Source organism: Suricata suricatta, chromosome 4 (genome assembly GCF_006229205.1).
Source record: "Suricata suricatta isolate VVHF042 chromosome 4, meerkat_22Aug2017_6uvM2_HiC, whole genome shotgun sequence".
NCBI classification, from domain to species: Eukaryota; Metazoa; Chordata; class Mammalia; order Carnivora; family Herpestidae; genus Suricata; species Suricata suricatta.
In genome coordinates this window covers 66,647,682-66,669,205 of record NC_043703.1, presented here as the reverse complement: position 1 = coordinate 66,669,205, position 21,524 = coordinate 66,647,682, and the positions used below count along the sequence as shown (strand labels likewise).

At 39.8% G+C, this 21,524-nt stretch overlaps 1 protein-coding gene across 1 annotated transcript in view; it reads right to left on the bottom strand.

Moving 5' to 3' along the window:
* The window catches only part of STARD13 (StAR related lipid transfer domain containing 13), a 239,471-nt gene extending 237,370 nt beyond the window's left edge, over positions 1–2,101 (bottom strand). The window contains exon 1 of the mRNA XM_029936862.1: positions 1,677–2,101. Coding sequence (XP_029792722.1) covers positions 1,677–1,800 — 124 coding nt within the window. The 5' untranslated portion in view covers positions 1,801–2,101. The remainder of the gene's footprint in view (positions 1–1,676) is intronic.
* Between the last annotated feature and the right edge of the window lie 19,423 nt (positions 2,102–21,524).

Genomic DNA, 21,524 nt, shown 5'->3' with positions numbered 1-21,524 from the left:
TTAACAAACTTAAATAACAGAAGCTACGAAGGAGACATTTGCAGTTAGCACCCTGAAGTCAGGAACCAACAAATGTTTACTAGACCGCAGAAGTTTCTCTAACACCATCCATCAACTAGATTGTATCATTCAGCAGGGTAACAGGGAAAGTTACTAATTGTTATTTATTGAGGTCTGCAGTGCACACACAAGGCTTTAAAAATCAACAGTCAAAACTACCAGTTGCTAGGGCGCCTGGGTGGCTCAGTCGGTTAAGCATCCGGCTTCGCTCAGGTCATGATCTCACCATTTGTGGGTTCGAGCCCCGCGTTGGGCTCTGTGCTGACAGCTAGCTCAGAACCTGGAGGGTGCTTCGGATTCTGTGTCTCCCTCTCTCTCTCTGACCCTCCCTTGCTTGCACTGTCTCTCTCTGTCTCTCAAAAATAAATAAAAATCATTAAAAAAATTTTAAAACAAAACAAAAACAAACTACCAGTTGTCACAACTTGTTTCTGGGTCCAGATGGAAAAGTCTGTTTATTTCTTGGGTGCTCACTAAACGCGGCCACCGTGTTGGAGAGGATATGTGGGATGAACATTTTATGCTGACAACTTTGAGTGTTGAAATCATCTATGATCCCTACTTCTAATTTGACCAGTTAGGTTGATAAGGACCCCCCAACGAAGGAGATATGGACCCCGGGCACCCTTTGTCCAGACTTCTATCTTCTTCTCTAGAACCCTCTTCCATCCTTGTCACTGACCAACTCGGGAGATACTGCTGGAGAGACAGGAGGCAACAAGGTCCAGAGAATGGATGAGTGGTCAGCAGGGAACCTTCCAACCACTCTTCTCTCAATCCCTGAAACCTCTTCAAGCAGCCAGCCCTTGGCAAAAGGGATCCTAAATCCTTCACTGCTCTGTAACTCTGTGTGGAGGGCGGCTTTCCCTTATTGGGGCAGGTATGATGCGGTGACTAACCAGACCTACAGCTCTGAATGAGGGCTCTGAGAAGGCTCAGACCACTCACTGATCAGTGGCCCTACAAGGAGACGGTTCCACGGAACAAGCACAAGAAGTACGGTCACAGCCAGAGGAGGCTGGGGGAGGTGCTAAGGAGGGGGCTGGCTGGCGTTCTGACCTAAGCAACGATTCTTAAGGACCCCTTAGCTCAGAATAATCACCTCTTCTCTTCCTCTGATTCGTGGACAACAAGACCCAAACTGGAGGCCCCTCGTTTGTAATCCCAAAGTGAGGAGTGCCCGATTCACAGCAAGACAGGGACTGTGGGCGGCGATCCACTTGCACCAACAGCTGTCCACCTGTCTTTCCCCAAATCTTCCCCTCCCCCCCCCAAACGTCTGGTCTTCCAGAACTTTGGAAATTCTCCCTTGCTTTGTCTCCCCTCCCTGCACCCCCGACACGCAGGGGAGGTGTCCCGGGTGGAACTGGCGAGCTTGGGAGAGAGGCGCCCTCGGGGAGCGCCCCCGGGCTAGGCACTCATTCATTCACCGGGTGGACGGCTGCGGAGCGCGGGCCACCGGGCCCCGGCGGCCGCCGGAAGGAAGGACGGCAGAGTCGCCAGGTAAGCCCGGCGCCGGCTCTGACCCGTCCGGGGAACCCCAGGAGAAGGCGGGCGGGGGCCGAGCCGCCCACCCCCCCCGAGCCCCGCGGCGCCGGAGTCTCGCGGGCACCGACCTGCCAGCCGTCTCTCCCGGACGTTCCTCCACAGCAGATCCCAGGCTCTGGCCGTGGAGTCCCGCAGCTGCTCGCTGATGGACCGCCTGAGCTGCGTCGGGAAGGGTTTCCGCTTGCTGGTCATTTTAGATCCGTCCTCATAACGACCAGCGGGCTCGCCGCCGCCACCCCCGCGTGGCCCGCAACTCAGACGCCCGGAGACCCGAGACGCCCGGCGCGGGACTCCCGCTGGGGTCCCGGGACCCGCCACGGGCGCGACATGGGTCCAACGCCGTCCCGCGCTGGGCGCTCCTCCGCGTGCGCGGCCCGGGATGCGCCGCCCGCCCGGGAGCCGAGGAGGCTAACCTCTGCGCTCCGTCAACTGCTCTACTCCTTTCCCACTTTCCCTCTCTCCGTCCGCTCGGCGCTCGGCGCTCCCCTCCCGTCCCCCCCTCCTCCTCTCTCCGGGACTGTCTAGCGCCCCGCTCCTTCCTCCCCTCTCTCCGTGCCTCCCTCGCCTAAATCTGACAGCCTGGCGCGGTGGCCCCACTCACCGAGCTCCCACCCCCTTTTCAGTTTCACTCGGAGATCAGGGGCTGTACCATATTCCTATTTTTTTGGTAGTTTCCATTTTTCAGTTTCAGAAGCCACCACCATCACTACCACCATAACACAAGATGTAAACCATGCCACAGCTAGTGCCATTAGAACTCATCATAGTTTTCCTGAACTCAAGTCACTTGAAATCAGCTATTCAGTTTGGCTAACATTCTTTTTGGAGTTTGATACAAGTGTTCTTGGGCTTTATGTTCATCTCTCCTGATTTCATCAATGAAATGATTATCTGGCTGCAACCAACAATCAAATTAAATGATTTTAAAAGTCAAACTATTATAGCCATTGCGTTGGAGGAAAACAACTTGTAAATATTAAGGTCAAACCGTTAGGAACCTACATTACATAGATTTACATACTTTGACCTTTAAATCTGCATGCAGTTTTAAGAGTAGGTTTTATGAGGAAGTGAAATATGACAATTGAACACTTTTAAAGTATTTCAGTCAATAATATAAAGTAGGCTTATAATTAGAAATGAGCTGACTCCTGCAGGGAAGAAAAAGGAAGAAAAGCACTAGCTCTTCCAGAAATACATGAGAAGTGGTGTCCAAGTCATTCTGCGAGGTTCAAAGCCTCCCACACAGGCTGAGCACAGTGCTAGTTCAGGCCTCGGATGCCCTGCTATCCTCAATCTTTTGCTTCTAAAGTGTTAGGAGGACCTTAGAGAAAGTAATTTCGAAAACATTCTATGTAATTCAGCAACGTGGGTCATGTCACACAGCTCACGTTTGGTGAGAGGAATTGAAATATTTCAAAAGAAAATTTCTGAATTGTTCAAGCAGTAAAATTTCTGGAATCTCTTTTTTCTTTGTAAATGTCTTTGAAACAGATTGCCAGAGAAGTAGTTGTCAGCTGTTTTTTTTTTTTTTTTTTAATTCAGGTGCTCCACGTGAAGTCTGAAAATTAAATTGTTGAATCCTTTCTCTATTACACAAATTGCTACTGGCATAAGGCATGGAAACTGTCAGCTACCTGAAGTATTCCTGCTACAATTCTACACTTTTTGTAAAAACTCCCTGCACTAGCTTACACTATCAGTAGAAAATAGGGGGGGAGAAATGATGGTAAAAACCTTATGGTCTTATTTTGTTATTTAAAACAATCAAAAGTGTTCACTAGTAAAACACACTTTAGAATGAGCTAGAAAGTAATGATTGAGCTCTTGTGTGCCATCCTGGTAAACCTTGGAAATTGGCAGTTATGAAGCAATAAGTCATGGATGGACCGGAAACTATGGCATTCATAGACTAATCCAGATTGCTTTCTGGACCCATGCCAAATACCCCTTTGATTACATCCTTTGTTTTGTATGCATGTAGTGGTAACAAAATTCTCTGCAAGGAGAAAGAACTGTGTTATCTTCATGTGACTGCTATACAGTATAACAAAATGTTTCACAATGACATGCCCAGGGAAGCTGTGTATTTAAGTTTGAAAAAAGTATCAAACTGAATCAGACATAGGCAGTAGCTGTAACATTATATGCATAGGAATAGGACACTCCAAGAATATTCCAGCTATTTCACTGATCATTTTAGCTCCAAAGATCCTGGACCCCTACTACTTCCTTTTTTGATATGTATTTTATATTCAGATGGCACGGATTAGGGGTTTTCTTTAAAGGACTGATTTGAAGGTGAACTTTTGCATTGTACATTTGTTTAGTTCTGGCTGTAGGAGAGCCCATGGATTCAGCACTGTCCCAGAGAAGCCAGATGAAAGACTAAAGTGATCGTCCCGGAACAGGTGCCGCGCAAGTGGCTTGTCCCACACAGCTCAGCCCAGCTCCCTGGCTTGCAGCAGGACACCTCGCAGCTGTGCACATTGCTGCTGGCACAGATGCAGGGCTCCAGACTCAACAGGAGCCTCAGGGCCACTTGTAGTCTCTTACACAGGTCCATAGCCACCACAAGCCTTATTTTGAAGCTGGACCTTAAGTAGGACTCCAGAAGGACTACCTTCCCCACTATGGTCTTCACCTTGAGCAGAGGACAAGGTGTACTTCAGAGAAAAGAAATTCTCACGTCTGCTACCTTCAGGAGAGGTGCCTCTCTTCCTACTAAGACCTGGTCATTCATCTGTGCTCTGTGTGCTATCCTTGTCCCTACGAGGACTTTGCTATAGCAGTTCTTTCCTCTGTCTCCTTTACTTTCAACCTTCCTCTGTAAAGGTTCAACCCTTCTTTAAACCAAACCAAAACCACAACCACCATAGCAGGTTGTGCGGCCTCTACCCTGTATCTTTTGGAAAAGAAATCTTCCCTTATCAACCCGGCAGTCTGGCCCTCCCTCACTACTTCACTGAAACCTGTCAGGCCAAGGTCACCAATAATTGGCTGCTAAACCCAATGAACAATTTGGGTGGTTGTCATCCAGTATAGGTCATGTGGACACGGGGACACGCTGACCATCCATTCCCTTCCTCGTGACGCTGGCTTGACTCGTGGCTGTCAGGCCACGTGGCTGAGGTGTTTGTCTTCAGAGCACCTTATCTACCTGCTCAGTGCTGGCATTCCCTAGGTTTCAGTTTTCAGTCCCTTATCCTCCTCCTTTGGTGTTCCTGGGTGATTGTGTTCCTTCCCATAGTTCCATCCCTCGCCTCTCAAGGTCCAATGTGGAACGGACAAAAGTACTTGTGTTTAAGGGTGAGGCTGCAGGCAGAGTCGTGTTTGACTCTGGAAAGTTTCTGCCCCTCAGCACCACCTACCTATAAGATTGTATTGTGGATTAAATGAAATAATCCACTGGGCACAAAGAAAGGATTCCATCAGCAAATGCTACCACACTGCTGCCCTATCATTATCATTATCATATTGCTGTCCTATCCCAAATCTTTCCTGAGCCTCTTCAAGGGGCCTTTCTTGACACTCAATCTAAATAACTGCATTACTTCCTCTGATGGCATCCGTGAGTGCTATCGTTTGCTTTACAGCACTTATCACTTTGGGATTTTCTTGTTTGTTTGTGGTCTGTCTCCCAGGCAAACCTTGTGGATTATGAGAGCAGAGGCCTTGTCTGCCTGGTTCACTAATGCGTACTCAGCGCCTAGAACAGTCTGTACAGTAATGTTCAATACACATGCTTAGAATGAATGATTATACTCTGGCACTGTATATCATTTACCTTACTAATGGGTATTTCTAAAGTTTTCCCTCTGAACTTGCTCTTCATTCCTATTTCCTGTGTTAGTGACTGATGCTATCACCTGTTGAGTGTCCAAGAGAGACACCTACAAGGCATTCTAAATTCCTACAGAATTCCTAATAGTGTTTTAATTTTTCTCTGCTTCTTCATCTCCAGAGTACTGGGTTTGCTTAAGTTTTCTCCTTTCCTTCCCTGATTTTTCCGTATGAGATTCACACTGGAAAACTATTGCCCTCACTCAACTCTGTCTTTATGCATTCCCTCTGCTGAAAGATCGTCTACTTTTCTCATGCATTCCTCAAGATTCAAGTCAGATGTCACCTCTTCCTGGAAGCCTTCCACAGATCCCAGTGGCTGGGGTGTTCCTGCTCCCTTGTGTTCCCATAGCACCCTGGGCCCAGCAATCACAGAGCACAGTGGGTAACTGTTTTCTCTTGGCCTTCCCCCTGATCCCGAGTTTCTCCAGCTAGGACTAGTATTTGGATTTCTGAATTCCACGTACCATCTTTAATGAACAGCACATAGTGGGATCATTTACTGACTAATAAATATTCTATGACAGTTTTAAGTGACTGGTTATTCCTAGGGTCTTCTCCTTAGTATAAATGTAACTTTTAATTATGCCTGTGGCTATGTTGCTTCATGGTCAGTAACCATCCCCCTCTCTTCTTATATCCACTTTACTAATTTTAAATAGTGGATATATAATATGATTCGTTTTTAAACACAGAAAATTATAAAAAGAAACATTAAAATTACCTATGAATTACCAAGAAGAGAAGACTGACAGCATTTGAGAATTTCCCTTTTTGGTTTTTTTCTGCATATTAAAAAAAACTGGAATACTTTTCATATCAGGTTTTGAAAAAATTTTTTCACTTAGCATTATTAGACTGTGAGAATTTTCCCAATCTATTAAGTTTTTAAAAAGTTTTTAAATTTTTATTAACATCATTTTTTTGAGAGAGAGAGAGAGAGAGCAGGGCAGGGGCAGAGAGAGAGGGAGACAGAGGATCCAAAGTGGGCTCTGTGCTGAAAGCGGAGAGCCTGACATGGGGCTCGAACTGGAACCACGAGATCATGACCTGAGCCGAAATTGTACACTTAACCAATTCAGCCACCCAGGTGCCCCAAGTATTTTTACGTATACTTTTTGGTGAATGTGCAAAATTCTGCTGGATAGACACACCGTAATTTATTTTAAAACTTTCATAAGTTTGGACACTTCATTCCATATTTCTGAAATTACAAATAATACTATAATTAACAACTTTGGCAAAAAAGAAAAAAAGATCTTTTTTCTTTCATATTGTCTTAGTGCTAATTAATTAAAATATTGTTGGGCTCCATTCTTTCTTGGAAGCAAAGTTAGTGTTAGCTGTAAGCTCTGCACTGCCGACCAATATCTTTGCCTATGTTTAATATTATGTACACGGGTAGATGCCTGGGATCTTCAGGCTTAATGTCATGTCATAATACTTCACTGACTTTATGAATATTATAATTACTTTCCATATTTTTCATGTATGCTTTTGAGGACTATTATTACCATACAGGAGATCCTGGGCCAGTGTGTCACAAATCACTAATTATATACTCACAGGCTACTGGATTGAAGAAGTGTCCTGTGATTGGAATCACCTTGATGTCTGCTTGAGGACACCCGGCGGCATCCTTCAGCCTGTTACTCAGCCAGAAGGGTTGAGTAAATTTAACTTCCTACACAACCGTATTTTATTACACTGATATAGGCATATATTGGTTAAGATGTGTCCATTTTGCCATGACTGTCTGTATACGAGGCTACTTTTAAACCCCAGTATGTTTTGGGGACACTGAGACATCTACTGTGCAGCACTGTCTTGATGCTACTCTGCTCTTTAAGGTCTATAAACATATCATCTAAGAGCTGTGAAAGGCTGCTCCCTGACTCCCTTGGGCAGCAGAGTGTCTAAAGAAGGTAAAGAAGACAGACAACTGGTTGATACCCTGTCTCCACATCAACTGGCTGTGTGATTTTGACAAGTTATCATTCTTTTCTGTTCCTTAGCCTTGGCATCTGGAAAATGGGAATAATAATAGTGCTTCCCACAGAGAGTTTTTTGCAAGGATCCAATGCAATAATACATGTAAAATATTTAGAATGGTTCCTAGCATATAATGAGCACTCATTGAACTTTAGCTACCATTATTAATACTATTTGGCCTACATCATTTCTGCAATTCTCATGAGATTCCAGTCAGCTAAATTCCGCATAGCATCATACTAAATAACAAGAAGACACTAAAGAGTGTTAGAGAATAGCAATGAACTGGGGAGGTATAAGAATGGAATTGAAATCTCAGCTCTGAGAATTATAAGCTGTAAGACTGGTAGAAGTTACTTAACCTCCCTGAACATCAGTGTGCTTACTTGTCAAATGCAGACGAGAACATTTGTTCTACTTACCCTGATCAAAGTTAAACTATATATGAGAGAATCTTATCAATTCAAAGTGCTAGCCAAATGAAAGTTGTTGTAGGTAATAGGAAATATTGGAGAGAATCTACATTTGGAGCTGGTACATTTCCTACTTGCATTTTTAAAAAATGTATTTATTCAACAAGTGTCTTATCCTTGAGTCACACAAGGTTCCTCTGGTGGCCCTGTGTTCCACCTGCTGATATGACTTAAAGTCAGTTATGTGTATGGTGTGGACAGTCAGGAGGGACTGGGACCCTCAGTCCCTTCCCTGGGTTAATCACCCACTGCAGTTATATTTATTCCACAGATACACATGGAGCCAGCCGTTGGCACCTTTAAAGACAGGCAGCCTATATTCCACATTCTAGAGGAAAATCTTTGGGCAATAGCTCAGCAGTAACTTCCAACTGTTTACTTAATCTGAGTAGATCTGGCATTTTCTTTAGAATTTTTTCATTAATGAGCCTTTGCCCTAGTGAAGCACTACCTAGGGTAAAGCACTTTGTATACATTACTTAATACAATAAACACACGAAGTAGGCATTCACTTAAAAAAAAAAAGACAAAGAACAGGCTCAGAAAAGTTATATGACTAGATTATCAGCTAAAATATTGTAGAACAAAGACTCAAAGCTGATCTCCATTGCTAAGTCCAGCTTTCATTGACCTTCCCCCACCCTCCCGCCCCCGCCACTGCTCCCTTACGACTCTCCAGAGCCCTGGTCCATCATCATTGATAGTGTTTTTCCTCCCTTGCCTATAGAACTTTGGAGGTTGTCAGACAATACATTATAATCATTAAAGAAATGGCATCTCTGTCAGTAATGAGATTAAACCTTTTTCATTATTAAAGTAATCTAGAGTTAATTTGTATTCAAATCTATCATTAAGCTGCTGGAAAAAAGTGTGGTTATCTAATATAATTTCTGGGTTTGAACCAATTTTCATGAATGATGACTTCAAAATAATTTTGATCGCCCAACCTCTGATTTTTTCAGATGCAGTGAAGGGTTTTAAGGACAAAGACTGAATTCTGTCAACACCCTATGACATTTCTTTGTTATCAGTAACAAAACTCTAAAGAGTGCAAACAATATTATAAAGTATATTTCAATTTCTGGTATTTTAAAATGTGCAAACTTCAAGATGTATCTCTTCAACAGAAATTGCCTAAGAGTAGCTGAGTTTTACAAATTTTAAGTGTTTCCCATTAGTCCCTTATGATAATGTGGTGAATACAAAGGGAGTTACTATATTTAAGAGTTTCTGGGATGGGACACCTGGGTGGCTAAGTTGGCTATGCAGCTGACTGTGGATTTCAGCTCAGGTCATGATCCCACGGTTTTTGAGTTCGAGCCCTGAAGCTGGCTCTGTGCTGACACAGGAGTCTCTCTCTGCCCCTCCCCCACGTGTATTTTTTCTCTCTCTCTCTCTCAAAATAAATAAATGAACTTTAAAAAAGTTTCTGGGACAATGGAAATTACTTTTATCATGTAATATATATTTTTCTCCTGCCTTCTCCACTTAGTTGAACATCTTTTCTTCCATATGGGATAATAAGTATTTTCTATATCACTTCAGTTATGCCCCATTGGCTGGCCATTCATTACTAATAATACACAGTGGTATAATTTATTTTTTAGTAAAATATTTTACAAGTATCATTTAAAATAAAAACTCCTGATATTTATTAAGAAAAATTAAAAATTCAAATTCATCGTTGGAGTCCTGGGAGATTTTTGTGGATATGATTGATATTTATTAATATCTTTATTATATTTGTGTGGCTGGGCCTCTGTTTTCTGTATCTTTGCATTCCTTGTGCCTGGAACTGTGCTTGGCACAAGGTGTTCTCAAAAATATAAATAAATAAAATGGATGACTGAATTTGATTTTCTTAACTTGTATCAGCATAATTGTCACTACTTTCAAAGGCCTTTTCTGACCACCTCTGTGTGCCCCTCTTACATGATCAAGCCTCACTAACTCTGACCACAGCACATGCCCACGTGATATTTTGTGTTTGTTTATTTTGGTTATTGCCTAACTTACCCCTTCACTAGATTGTAAATTCCAGGAAAGCAGGGAATTGTCTCTTTCTGGACTTTCATTCCCAGACCTGGGGCAGTGTCTGGTACAAAGTAGACACTTAATGAATGCATGTGACAAACGAATAAACAATACATCATTTTCCTGGCAAGTTCATGTGACCACATGATCTTGTCCCGTATCTTCTGGAGAGCATAGTTCCTTCAACTCACAGCTGCAAGGATTTTGTCTCCAGCATGCCTTTACACACCCGCCCCATGGACATGCCCTGGGCTAGGTCACTACTCACACTGCTGTGCTTCCAAAATCTAGAACCTTCATCTCAGCTTCTATAATGATCTTCTATCTTCCCAACATTCCCCATCTTGTCTCATGATCTTTGCTTTTGCTTTTCCTTTACTTAATCAGTCTCTTTGGCCTCACACCCTTCCATGCCTTGGCTTAAGCTCCGTGAGCCAGTCTTTCAACCACTTTCTCATTGCACACACATGCACACACACTCACACAGCTGTTTCAGTTTCTAGCTATTCCACGCCCGTTTGACAAAACCCCAATATCCCATCTTCCATCCAGGCCACCACAGGCTATTGGTGAAATCCCAGAACTGCATGGACAGGTGACACAATGCTGGTGGACTGAGAGGTGCTAGCACATTTTCACTGTGTCTTTAGCTGGGTCTTGTTCCTGTTCTCTACCATAGCTGTCTCAAAACCTCACTCCTCTCCTCAAGGCCCATGCACACTCAAAACCGTTCTTTTATTGTGGTAAAGTACACATAACATTTATCATTTCAACTATCTATTGTATATGATTTGGTGACATTAATCACATTCACAATGTATAAAAGTCACAACCATCTACATATAACACTTTCCCTTCCTCAACAAAAACACTACACATAAACAGTAACTCTCCCTTCCCTCCTGCCCACAGCCCCTGGTGATCTCTGCTCTACTTTCTGTCTCTGAACTTGCCTACTCTAGGTACCTCACAACCACGTGCGTCTCCTTCCTTTGCCTTCAGCATCGACATTTCCTGAAGCTTTACAGAGAAAAGGGAGAAACTGGCAGTTCCTTGAATGAATCACACCCTATTTTGCCTCAGTGCCTTTGTATCCATTCTTCCTGCCTGGAACACACTGGCTCTTCCTTTCTATAGATAAACCTAAACTCCAGAGAATAACTATTTCACTCCCCCAGTGGACTGTTACCCCCAGAAGGGTAGGAAGTGAGTCTTTCTCTATCCCCCCTCTGGAATATGGTGCCAAATACACGGTAAGTGCTTACTATATATTTATGGAATGAATAAGAATTGGAGATTGGGGCTAAAGAGTGAGCTATGGAAGCTGGGCATGACCATGTGTTTATGATCCAAAAATGTTGAAATATTTAGCATCAATCTGTTAGATAGAAATTGGTAAAATATGCATACAAACACATATATGCTGAGTCACAATTGATAAAATGACCAAGAATGACAGAAAATATTAGTAATAAATAATAGTAATAAATTGTAGCAAATAAATATAAATTAAAAAACACATAAATAACTAAATAGAAAAAATTAATAAAAACAAAAATAGTAATAAATAAATAGTAGTTAATATTATTAACTATTTTCAAATATTTAATCAAGTTGATTAACTTAAAACATTACATAGGGTTTTTTCCCCCTCCCAAATCTGCATTTTTGAATACTTGAGAGAACTAAATAACTCCCTCCCTTCACCCAAACCAGGGTTGGAGTCTATAAATGCAGAGTCATCAATATCTCAAATATGTAACAAAAATAAATTGGGTTACTTTAATATATAAGAGTGTACTGTTAATTTAACATACAAACTTGTTGGGATTATCTGAATAGGAGTACAGTATTGTAAAACAAAAAAATCAATACTGTCTCATCTAAAGGAAAGGGTATGTGGTTTAAAAGGAGAATAGAATAATGATTAAGAAAAAGAAAGAGGCCAAAAATAAACCCCTACCATAGGATGTGGGAAGAGCAAAAAGGTAACAGCTAAATGAAGCCAGAAGGAACAGAAAAGGGCTCCAAAATACAACCTACCACAGAAACAGAACCTACTACAATTTCATCTGGAGGGAGGCATCTGCAAAAGGTAGAAATTCCAGAGTAAGAAAGAGCCAGTCACTTTCCATGACAGCATGAGACAATTACAAAAACAAATTGATTTGGACTTATAGGAGCTTCAAGTAGGAAAGGATCTTGGTCCCCTTAGAGAGAAGGAGATTGCAGAGAACCGAGGGTCTGGAGGTAGTGGAATGAACAAAAATCCATAGCCACAAAGAATTCAAATTGGGGAATCTAGTAATAGGAACCTGGAAAAGTGTTGTTTAGCACCTTTAATTCGGGCAAGGGACACAAGGAATATCAACCTCCACCTCTACGCACATCAAAAATGTACGCGGTGTCCCTGCATTTCATTTCACCGCTACAGGTGCATTAGAACAGCGCTGTATCCCACACAAGAGAGCAGTCGGGGCTGGAGAAGCGAGCCCTGCCAGGGAAGTTAGAGCATGGAAGCAAGCCTAGAGATTCTTCCCACTCGACCCATAAGTGGTGGTAATCGAAAGTGAACACGTGATTTTTTAGCAGATGAAATGCCATGTATTTCATCAAATGGGCTTTGTATAGGAATCATGGGTGAACTAAATACAAAATGCAGTCCCTCGGCTTTTAGTACCTTGAAGAAGAAATCTACCTGTTTGGAAGTCTCATGTGTAACTAAATTTACTGCGGGTCAGGTGTCTGACTAGGAAAATATTTTGCTCTGTCTTCTCTCTACTCAGTATACTTTTCTTGATATAACTATAAAACATAATCTTTTTCACTCGAGACATTTATTATCCCTGCTCACAAAATCTGTTCTTTTTCTAATTTCTCTTTAATGGTTTTATTTCATTTTCCCACTTTCATGTCTTTAAATAACATTGTCATCAAGGCATTATTGGTGTAACACAAAATTCACCCATCGGTTCTTTTATTTTAAGCAAGCTTTTTTCTTAATACTTTTGGTTGGAGATTCCTATTACAGGGGTATATTGCTTTTTCTCACTATGTACAGTGTCATAGGTACAGAAAAGCTTAAACTTGGCTCTGTAAGCAAACTGTAAGTGTGTGTGTGTGTGTGTGTGTGTGTGTGTGTGTGTAGGTATATATACATATATGTGTGTATGTATATGTATCATTTGGCTACAATTGTTAAAAATTCTTGCAAATAATGTTTCATCAGCTTAATCTGGTTTGCTTAAGAAAGATAGGATGGAAGATAGAACTCTGTCACAGACAGTGGAGGGATTTAATGCATCTGATGCTGATAAATATGTTTGTTCTTAGATTTAGTAGGATTTCCCTGTAATTAATCTGGACACAACTAATACTTGAAGCGGGGCTATTTCCAAAATGTTAATTCATTCTCCCAAACCAAGATTTCATAGAAATAACTATTTTAATCTTTGTGTTCCTAACCTTAGCTCTTTTATTATTTCTAGCAAAGCCATAAAATCTAAGCAGACACCTGTTTTTGATTTTTCATTTCGACTTTCTCCTTTAAATTTCCCAGGCACCTGCCTATCCAACTAAGCCAGCTTCGCTTCCTTCCCCACCCCTCATTCCTGCCATCTGAAGCTGTTGGGTTTCTCCTTCGTTCACCCAGCTTTTAAACACCTGCAGTTTCACAACAAGGATAGTATTGTCTGGCTGTTTTACTTAGGAGTGGGTTGATTTACCTGTCAAGATAAAGTTCACTGTACATAGTATTGGATCTCTGGATTAATGCCTTATAAAACAGCACATTTGCACAGTTCTATGCCTTTCATAAGCATTAAACACTGATTTCTCTTGATAGGCCGGATATTATATCAACATTTAGTGAAAGGAGATTATTGCTGGGAGCTCAAAGATGAACTATTATGAAAGCTAACCTTTTGGATTCAAGCTACAAGTTTATTTTTTAGGAAGGATTTTTAAAGGTTATGACAGATGTTATCCATGTCCTATAATAGAGTACTGTATCGTACCCAGTAGTCCCAAGTTTGCCTTAAAAATACATTAAAATAAGTATATCGCAAAATGACTAATGACAGCATTCACAGCACGAACACTCATCACCCTTTTGTCACTGTGCAGATACAATATCAAGAAAAAGGGAAACAGAATCTTCATCAAGTCAGAGATGTGTTATATCATAGTCCAAATGACAATCTTTTTTGCCATTTTTATTTTACAAAATGTATGTTAGTCAAAAAAATAATGTTTCCAGCTGTTTCTGGATCTTCTTTTAATTTATGTCTAATAAGGCAACAATTTTAAGCAGAGTTTTGAAAACTGAAGGCAGTTGTTTGCCTTCAACAGTTAATCAATGCCACATACAGACTGGCTTCAATTAAATTCAGTCTAACATAGCTGTGTTCTGATTAACTGCAATACAGAAGAAAAGATAGAAACCACCCCTTCCCAATGGCAAGTAGCTCTTAAAAAAAGGAAGGACAGGGGCACCTGGGTGACTCAGTCGGTTGAGCATCCGGCTTCGGCTCAGGTCATGGTCTCACAGTTTATGGGTTCAAGCCACACCAGGCTCTGTGCTGACAGCTCACAGCCTGGAGCCTGCTTCAGATTCTGTGTCTCCCTCTCTCTCTGACCCTCCCCTGCTCATGCTATCTCTCTCTGTCTCTCAAAAATAAAATAAAAAACAATTTAAAAAAAGAACAATTTTTTTACTACTAAAAACAACAATAAAACTTCTTCAAGTATTAAAAACCAAACTTTATAGTTTAATATCCATTTGTTTAACTCTTGAGTGTGGCATTGTTAAATTTATCTTAACCTGTTCTGTGTCTGCTTTTATCTTGGTGGGGAAAGTATCCCAAGATAAAATGGCAGCTAGCTACCTATCTAATATGCCTTTACCTTAATTGTATAATGTAAACCAATTAGAGAAGATTTAGGGGAAAACATATTTCAAATTGGACTATATGTAAGAAGGTTTGATGTTTTATGTGAATTTAAGAATTTAGTAATCTCTTCCATTGAGGGTAGTGCCCAACTAATGCATATTGATATAGATTGGTCACTTTCAGATATAGGGCCACTCAGAAAAAGGGCCCAGAGGGCTCAGTAACTATAGGAACCCTCCTCCCCTTCGTGATAACAGGGTTTGTGATTTCCTTCCCCTTCCTCCTTCTATCACTGTTATTTGGTACTGCCTATGTCCCCGTCTCTTTTCCTACTTCAAACACTTCTTATCTTAGGGGAGTAAACCCATGAATAATCACTCTCCCCACTTCCTGAAGGCACCTCTCCACCAACACTTCTCAATATGTCCCAAGCCCAGTAACATCAAACCGGCCCCCTCTTCTGTCCTGGCCCAGCTCCTATAATACAGAAAAGCTCTTTTGATGAAAGGTGATTTCTACAAAATGCAGATAAAACTTGTGCCAGCCTTCTTTGTACTCAAATATCATAACTAGCATTCATTCACTCATTCAACAAATATTTACATCCTATATAGCAGACACTATGCTGGGCACACGATACATTGCTATTGTATGCAATTCTTTATTTCCTTAAGGACTTTTAAAAATAAAGAGAAACGGGGCATCTGGGTGGCTCAGATCATCTGACTCTTGGCTTCCGCTGAGGTCATGACCACACAGTTCGTAAGTTTGAGTACCACATTGGGCTCTGTGCTAACAGTGTGCAGCCTGCTTGGGATTCTCTCTCTCCTCTCTCTGCCCTCCCCACTGGTGCTGTCTCTGTCTCTCTCAAAATAAATAAATAAACTTTTAAAAAATAAATAAAAATAAAAATAAAGAGACATAATGAGGGTTTAGAAGGAAATGATGTTTTCTGAGTTTCCTCCTTACCATTATCATCAATAACACTAATCTTTGAGAACCTCAAGTTTATTGGCCCTGTACTATGTCCTGACTCTCTGCTTGATGCTGGAGATAGCAGAATAAAGTACAAGAGCCATCAAGAGCCTTACACAAGAGTGCAGATTAGAAAAAACTTGAGAGTAAAAGCCATCCTTAACAGAAATAAGGGGATGGCTGTGGACATGAGGCTGGCCTACCATAGTGTGCCTTCCAGGGGCTTCTATAGGCAGGAGTTTCCAGCCTCCAACCCAAGGCCTTCTGGGAGGCCCTCCAAGTATTCCGTGTTAGAGATACCATCACATTCCATCCTTTCCCCTCACCTCACACAGCCCCTACTGGAATCTCTGACCAAGAGAACGGGAGCCACCAGAAGTGAGGAGCCAGAGTCAAGTTTGGGAAGTGAGTAAGACTGCCTGATTTAGCAAATAAGAGTGCAGGATTCCCAGTGAAATTTGAATTTCAGATAAACAACAAATAATTTTTTACTAGAAGTATATGTCCCAGGCAGTATTTGTATTTGTATTGTTCTGTGTTTTAGCTGACACCCTTGAAAGTAGGATAATATCTTTATTTGTATTTAGCCTTGTTGGGCGTTTCAGATTCCAGTTCAGAAGTACTTTTTCCTACTTGTGGTTCTCAGCTTCTCAAAACATTGAGACTTTAGTAGGTGCCTCTGTAGGTGTTTGTTTTAGTTTTTGTGCTGACACAGCTGAAAGCCCACCTACTTCTGGATGTTCACAGCCAAATTAAATTTAGTCTTTTTCAGTGAAAATGGTTATTTCTCTTACTGAGAAATACCTTTCTTACTGAGAAATTCCCTTCAAATACCTTGAAAAAATGTTAACTTTATTCCAATTCAGTGCACTTTATGGTAACTATCAAAGAAATATATAAATGGCCCTTCCAAAGAGAAAACAATTTACATGTAAATTAAGAAACTTTTCTTTGTTAAAAAAATTTTTTTAAACATTTTTTCATTTTTGAAAGACAGAGCATAGTGGGAGGAGGGATGGAGATAGAGGGAGCCCTAGAATCTGAAGCCGGTTCCAGGCTCCAAGCTGTCAGCACAGAGCCCCACACAGGGCTCAAACTTATGGCCATGAGATCATGACCTGAGCTGAAGTAGGACACTCAACCGACTGAGCCACCCAGGCGCCCCAGTCAAGAAAATTTTCTAATGGGGACTTTTATAAGTCTCCTGAACAAAGTGCGGAGATGGGTCTAGTAGTTCAAGGCAAACTGAACATATTCTGGAAACATATATGTCACCCAATGAACTGCAGCTCGTTCTCTCTAGGCTCACAAACAGAGGAGTGTCTGAAAGTCCCCGTCCTCTTTGTTTGAAGAATGTGTGTCTAGGTTCCTACACACAGATGAACATTATATTACAGGTGTATTTTACCTCAAGTTCATTCTGAAGGCAACTGGAAGAAAAATCTCCCTTATTTTGGTTTTAGTACATAGTTTACTAGTTGGTCCTCAGCAGGTGATTGAATTATTTGTTAAGTAATTCAAGAAATATCAACAGATTCATAATTTTTTAATTTCCCCAGAAATTTTGATTTTACATTCAGAAGACATGACAGCTCAGACTACTACAAATGGGTATAAGCTGAAGGATAAAGTACGTAAGCATATTTATCTTTTTTTATTATATTACATATTAGTATCTATAGCTATATTTATCTGGCCTTTATCTTTTCCAGATTAGCTCTGCCACTTTATAGAACAAGTTACAGCTTCTCTGTGTCTCTACTTCCTTACCTGTAAAATGGGGATAATACTGTACTTGACCTCATTGGACTCTTGTGAATTTTAAATAAGATCATATTTATAAAGCATTTAGAACAGAGTTTGTTACATATAACTGTCTATCACTATGAGCTTTTTTGTATTAATCGGTTATAAATAATTATACTTACCACTTTTGATCCTCATAGAAGAGGAAATTAGTTTTTGTATTTATGAGCCAATTCTGCTGAATCTTTGCTCCATCTTTCATTCTTAGCTGAGTTTGGGGAATAGGACATGCTGATTTGCATAGCACAATTAGTTTCAGAAAGGCAGCAAGAAATTAATCTACAGTAAACTTTTGCTAATGTCACTTTAGGCTGAATTTTAATTTCACCACACCTTTCTCATTTTTAGCTGGATTTGGGCAATAAGGAAAAATGTTTTTCACACTATAGTAGTTTCAGCAACAGGAAATTAATATACAGTGAACACTTATTCGTATCATTTTTTAAATGCCCTAGGATTTATTTTATTGTTTAGTTATAATTGAAGAGATTACCTGGGTTTTTGTATAGCATTCATTTGCAGGACAAAACTACCCTTTCTAAATGCTGCCCTGCTTTAATCTGATATATTTTCTTTAACTAAAATGATAATCATTATTTTCATCTCCAAATAAACTGGTATAAAACATGTTAACATAATTCTTAATAGGAGAAAGGATTATCAGTTCTTTCCTTCTTCAATTGTCAGTGCTTCTAGCATCTGAGCAAAGAAGAATTAAACTGAAAGTATAAATATTGACCAGACACCACTTCAAGGCACTATAATAGGAATATAAAAACAGTCTTGTCTGCTTTTACCTGAAACCATACTACAGAGGAAAGTTCAGCTCATTTTTTTCTTTCTACATCTGCTTTGCTTAAACATCTGTTAATACTATGCCATTTCTGAAAAACTGTTAAGAAAGCACTCCTTAAGTCTGTGTGTGTAGATATCAGCCACTCTACATTTCAGATTGATGTCATTAAGGATTTCATACTGGATAACATAAAAATGCTAAAAGTTAACATTAAACAAAATGTTAAAATATTGGCTATGTTAGTATTCTTTTTTCAGCAGGAAGGTCAGGACAGGGAGAAGAAAAATTTCAATGTTTAATAAACAACTTGTTGATTCCATCATCATGCATGGTTTACCCTCATTAAAAAGGAAATAATTGATTAATATAGTGCTTATCAAAAGGATTAACTGAAAGAAGATGACACATAATAGTGAAGACACTGAGCTGCGATACTTCCCAGTTTTTGAATCTCATCCTGATGCTGCTTTTAGTGAGCTATATTAAGTTAGCTTGGTCCTTTAAATTCACTGGTTTTCATTTGTGAAGTGAGAGAGACAGAACAGATATGTTCAGAGATCTCTTTTCTAAAATTGTATGATTACAAGTACATATTTGATACTCAACACATGAACTTCTCCTTTTCAATTTAAGCTTTTTATACAATACCATATTGCTTTTATTCCAGAACTGAAATGGAGAAAAAGTGGTCAGTGGTCACAAAATTTATTTCTATTTAAACTCCAACTAAGGCTCAAAGGGACTTAAGTCAATAGATCTTGTCTCAGAAACACCTGCCACATTTTAGACTTAAGGTACAATGAATCAAAATTGGAAAGGTCTACAGATTCCTGGCTCTAACTCTCTATTCCTGTTAATCTGTTTTAATATAGACAATCAGACAAATCATTTCAGAATATAGGTGAGTGAATGAGTCAAGAACAGTCAGGGGGAAAACGTTTAAAGCATTAAATGTAAGCAGTTGGAGGAAATGTGTAACCTTTAGATATCTGATAGGACACAAGAAGTTTGTTCCAAATGGATCACTCATCATAAAGTAAGGGGTTGAGTAAATAGAGTAAATAAGGAGTTATAATGAAGGCTAAGTACGATCCTGGTTAACTACCCACACATACCCTTTAAATACACCTACATTGTGTGCATGAATGGAGCATTATTAGCTCTCATTTATGTTAATCCAGTAGAGATCTTGTCCTTGAACCATGGTTACTCAGTAGTAATGTTTTGCACCAGAAATACTAAGGGCTTGACTCATGCCTTTGAAGTTGTTTCATAATTCAGAATAAAAATTACCCCAGGAAGGCAATCTCTTATGCTTTATAAATGGCTTTCTCTTATTTGACCTTTTATTGTAAAAAATCAACTAACTCTTTGTTGGGATGCAGTGCTAATTACTCAAAGAAGTTTTATGTAATCCTTTTAAATGTGAAGCAAGAAGAACAATCAGAATTTCCATTAAGCCGTCTACAGAGGGCACATGATCAGAACAGTACACAACTAACATGACTCTAGACTAAAGATAATTTGTGGTAGAAAGTTTTCAACTAAAAATAAATCAAGGAAGCAGAAAGACCAGAATGTGGAGAAAAAAAAGAATCCGAATTGCCAATAGAGCTATTATTACTAGCTTTCTTGGCCTCTAGACATTAGCCAGGTAAGGCAGTTCAGAAATAATGAAGAAACTACTACCTCTTTAATTTTACCATTCTACAAATATTCACTAGCTTTTTTTTTTTATTCCCTACTGTTGTATTAATGATGTATCTGATTAGAGTAAAACCAACAGGAGTCATGCCTCAGGGTACGTCCAGTTTTTTTAAAAACATCTTTACTTCCCTGAAAATTCATTCTTTCTGAGTTACTTTCTATTTCCCATCTGTCTTTGATCATGGGACAGCCCCTAGCCAAACATAAGAATTTAAACTTTCATCTGATTGTCCCACAAATAATTTCTCAGCTCTTCCTTGTCATACAAGAGCAATTAAATTTCAAAGCCTCCTTGTAGAAGTTGCCAAAATTCTAAATCTAGGGACAATGATGGGAAATTTTCAGTACAGTGTTTTGAAGCCTCCCTTATACATCTTAGTAGAATTCAAGTCTGAAAATGCTCACAATTATATGTGAAGTTCCTAAGTCTCATTGGATTTGTCCCAAATACCGTTAAAACAAAGTTAATTTATATTTAGTTAATTTTATCAAAAATTTAAGCAAGTGAGAAATCATTAATTAAGCATCATTTAAGAATTCAATTAAACTGAAAGTATAAATATTGACCAGACACGAGTTCAAGGCACTATAGTAGGGATATAAAAACAGTTCCTATATCAAAGGACACTAACAACAGAATGAAAAGACAACATATAGAATGGGAAAAAGATTTGCAAATCATATATCTGAAAAGGGATTAAAGCCCAGAATACACAAAGAATGTCTGAGAACAACAGAAAAAACAAGCCTGACAAAATAAAATAAGCAAAGAACTTGAATAGAGATTTCTCCTAAGAAGATATCCAAATGGCCAATAAGTACATGAAAAGATCTCAACATCACTAATCATTAGGGAGCTGCAAGTCAAAACCACAATGAGATACCATCTCATTACCATCCCATTACCAAAAATTAAAACAAAACAAAACAAACACACACACACACACACACACACACACAAAAACAAAAATTAAAAATAAAGAAAACTCACCAAAACCAGAAAAATAAAAACAAGTGTTGGTGAAGACATAGAAAATTGGAACCCTTGTGCACTGCTGGTGAGAATATAAAATGGTACAGCTGCAATGGAAAATAGTATGGAGATTCCTCCAACAATGAAGAGTAGAATTACCATATGATCCAGCAATTTTACTTCTGGGCGTACACCCAACAGGAGGCAGAACTCAAACAGATATTTGTACACGCATGCTCACAGCCATATTATTCACAATAGTAGAAAAATGGAAGCAATTCAGATGCCTATTGATGGGTGAATGGATAAAGAAACTGCAGTATATATGCACAGTGGAGTATTTTCCAACCTTAACAAGGAAGAAAATTCTGGTACATTCTGCAACATAGATAAACTTTGAAGGTATCATCCCAAGTGAAATAAGC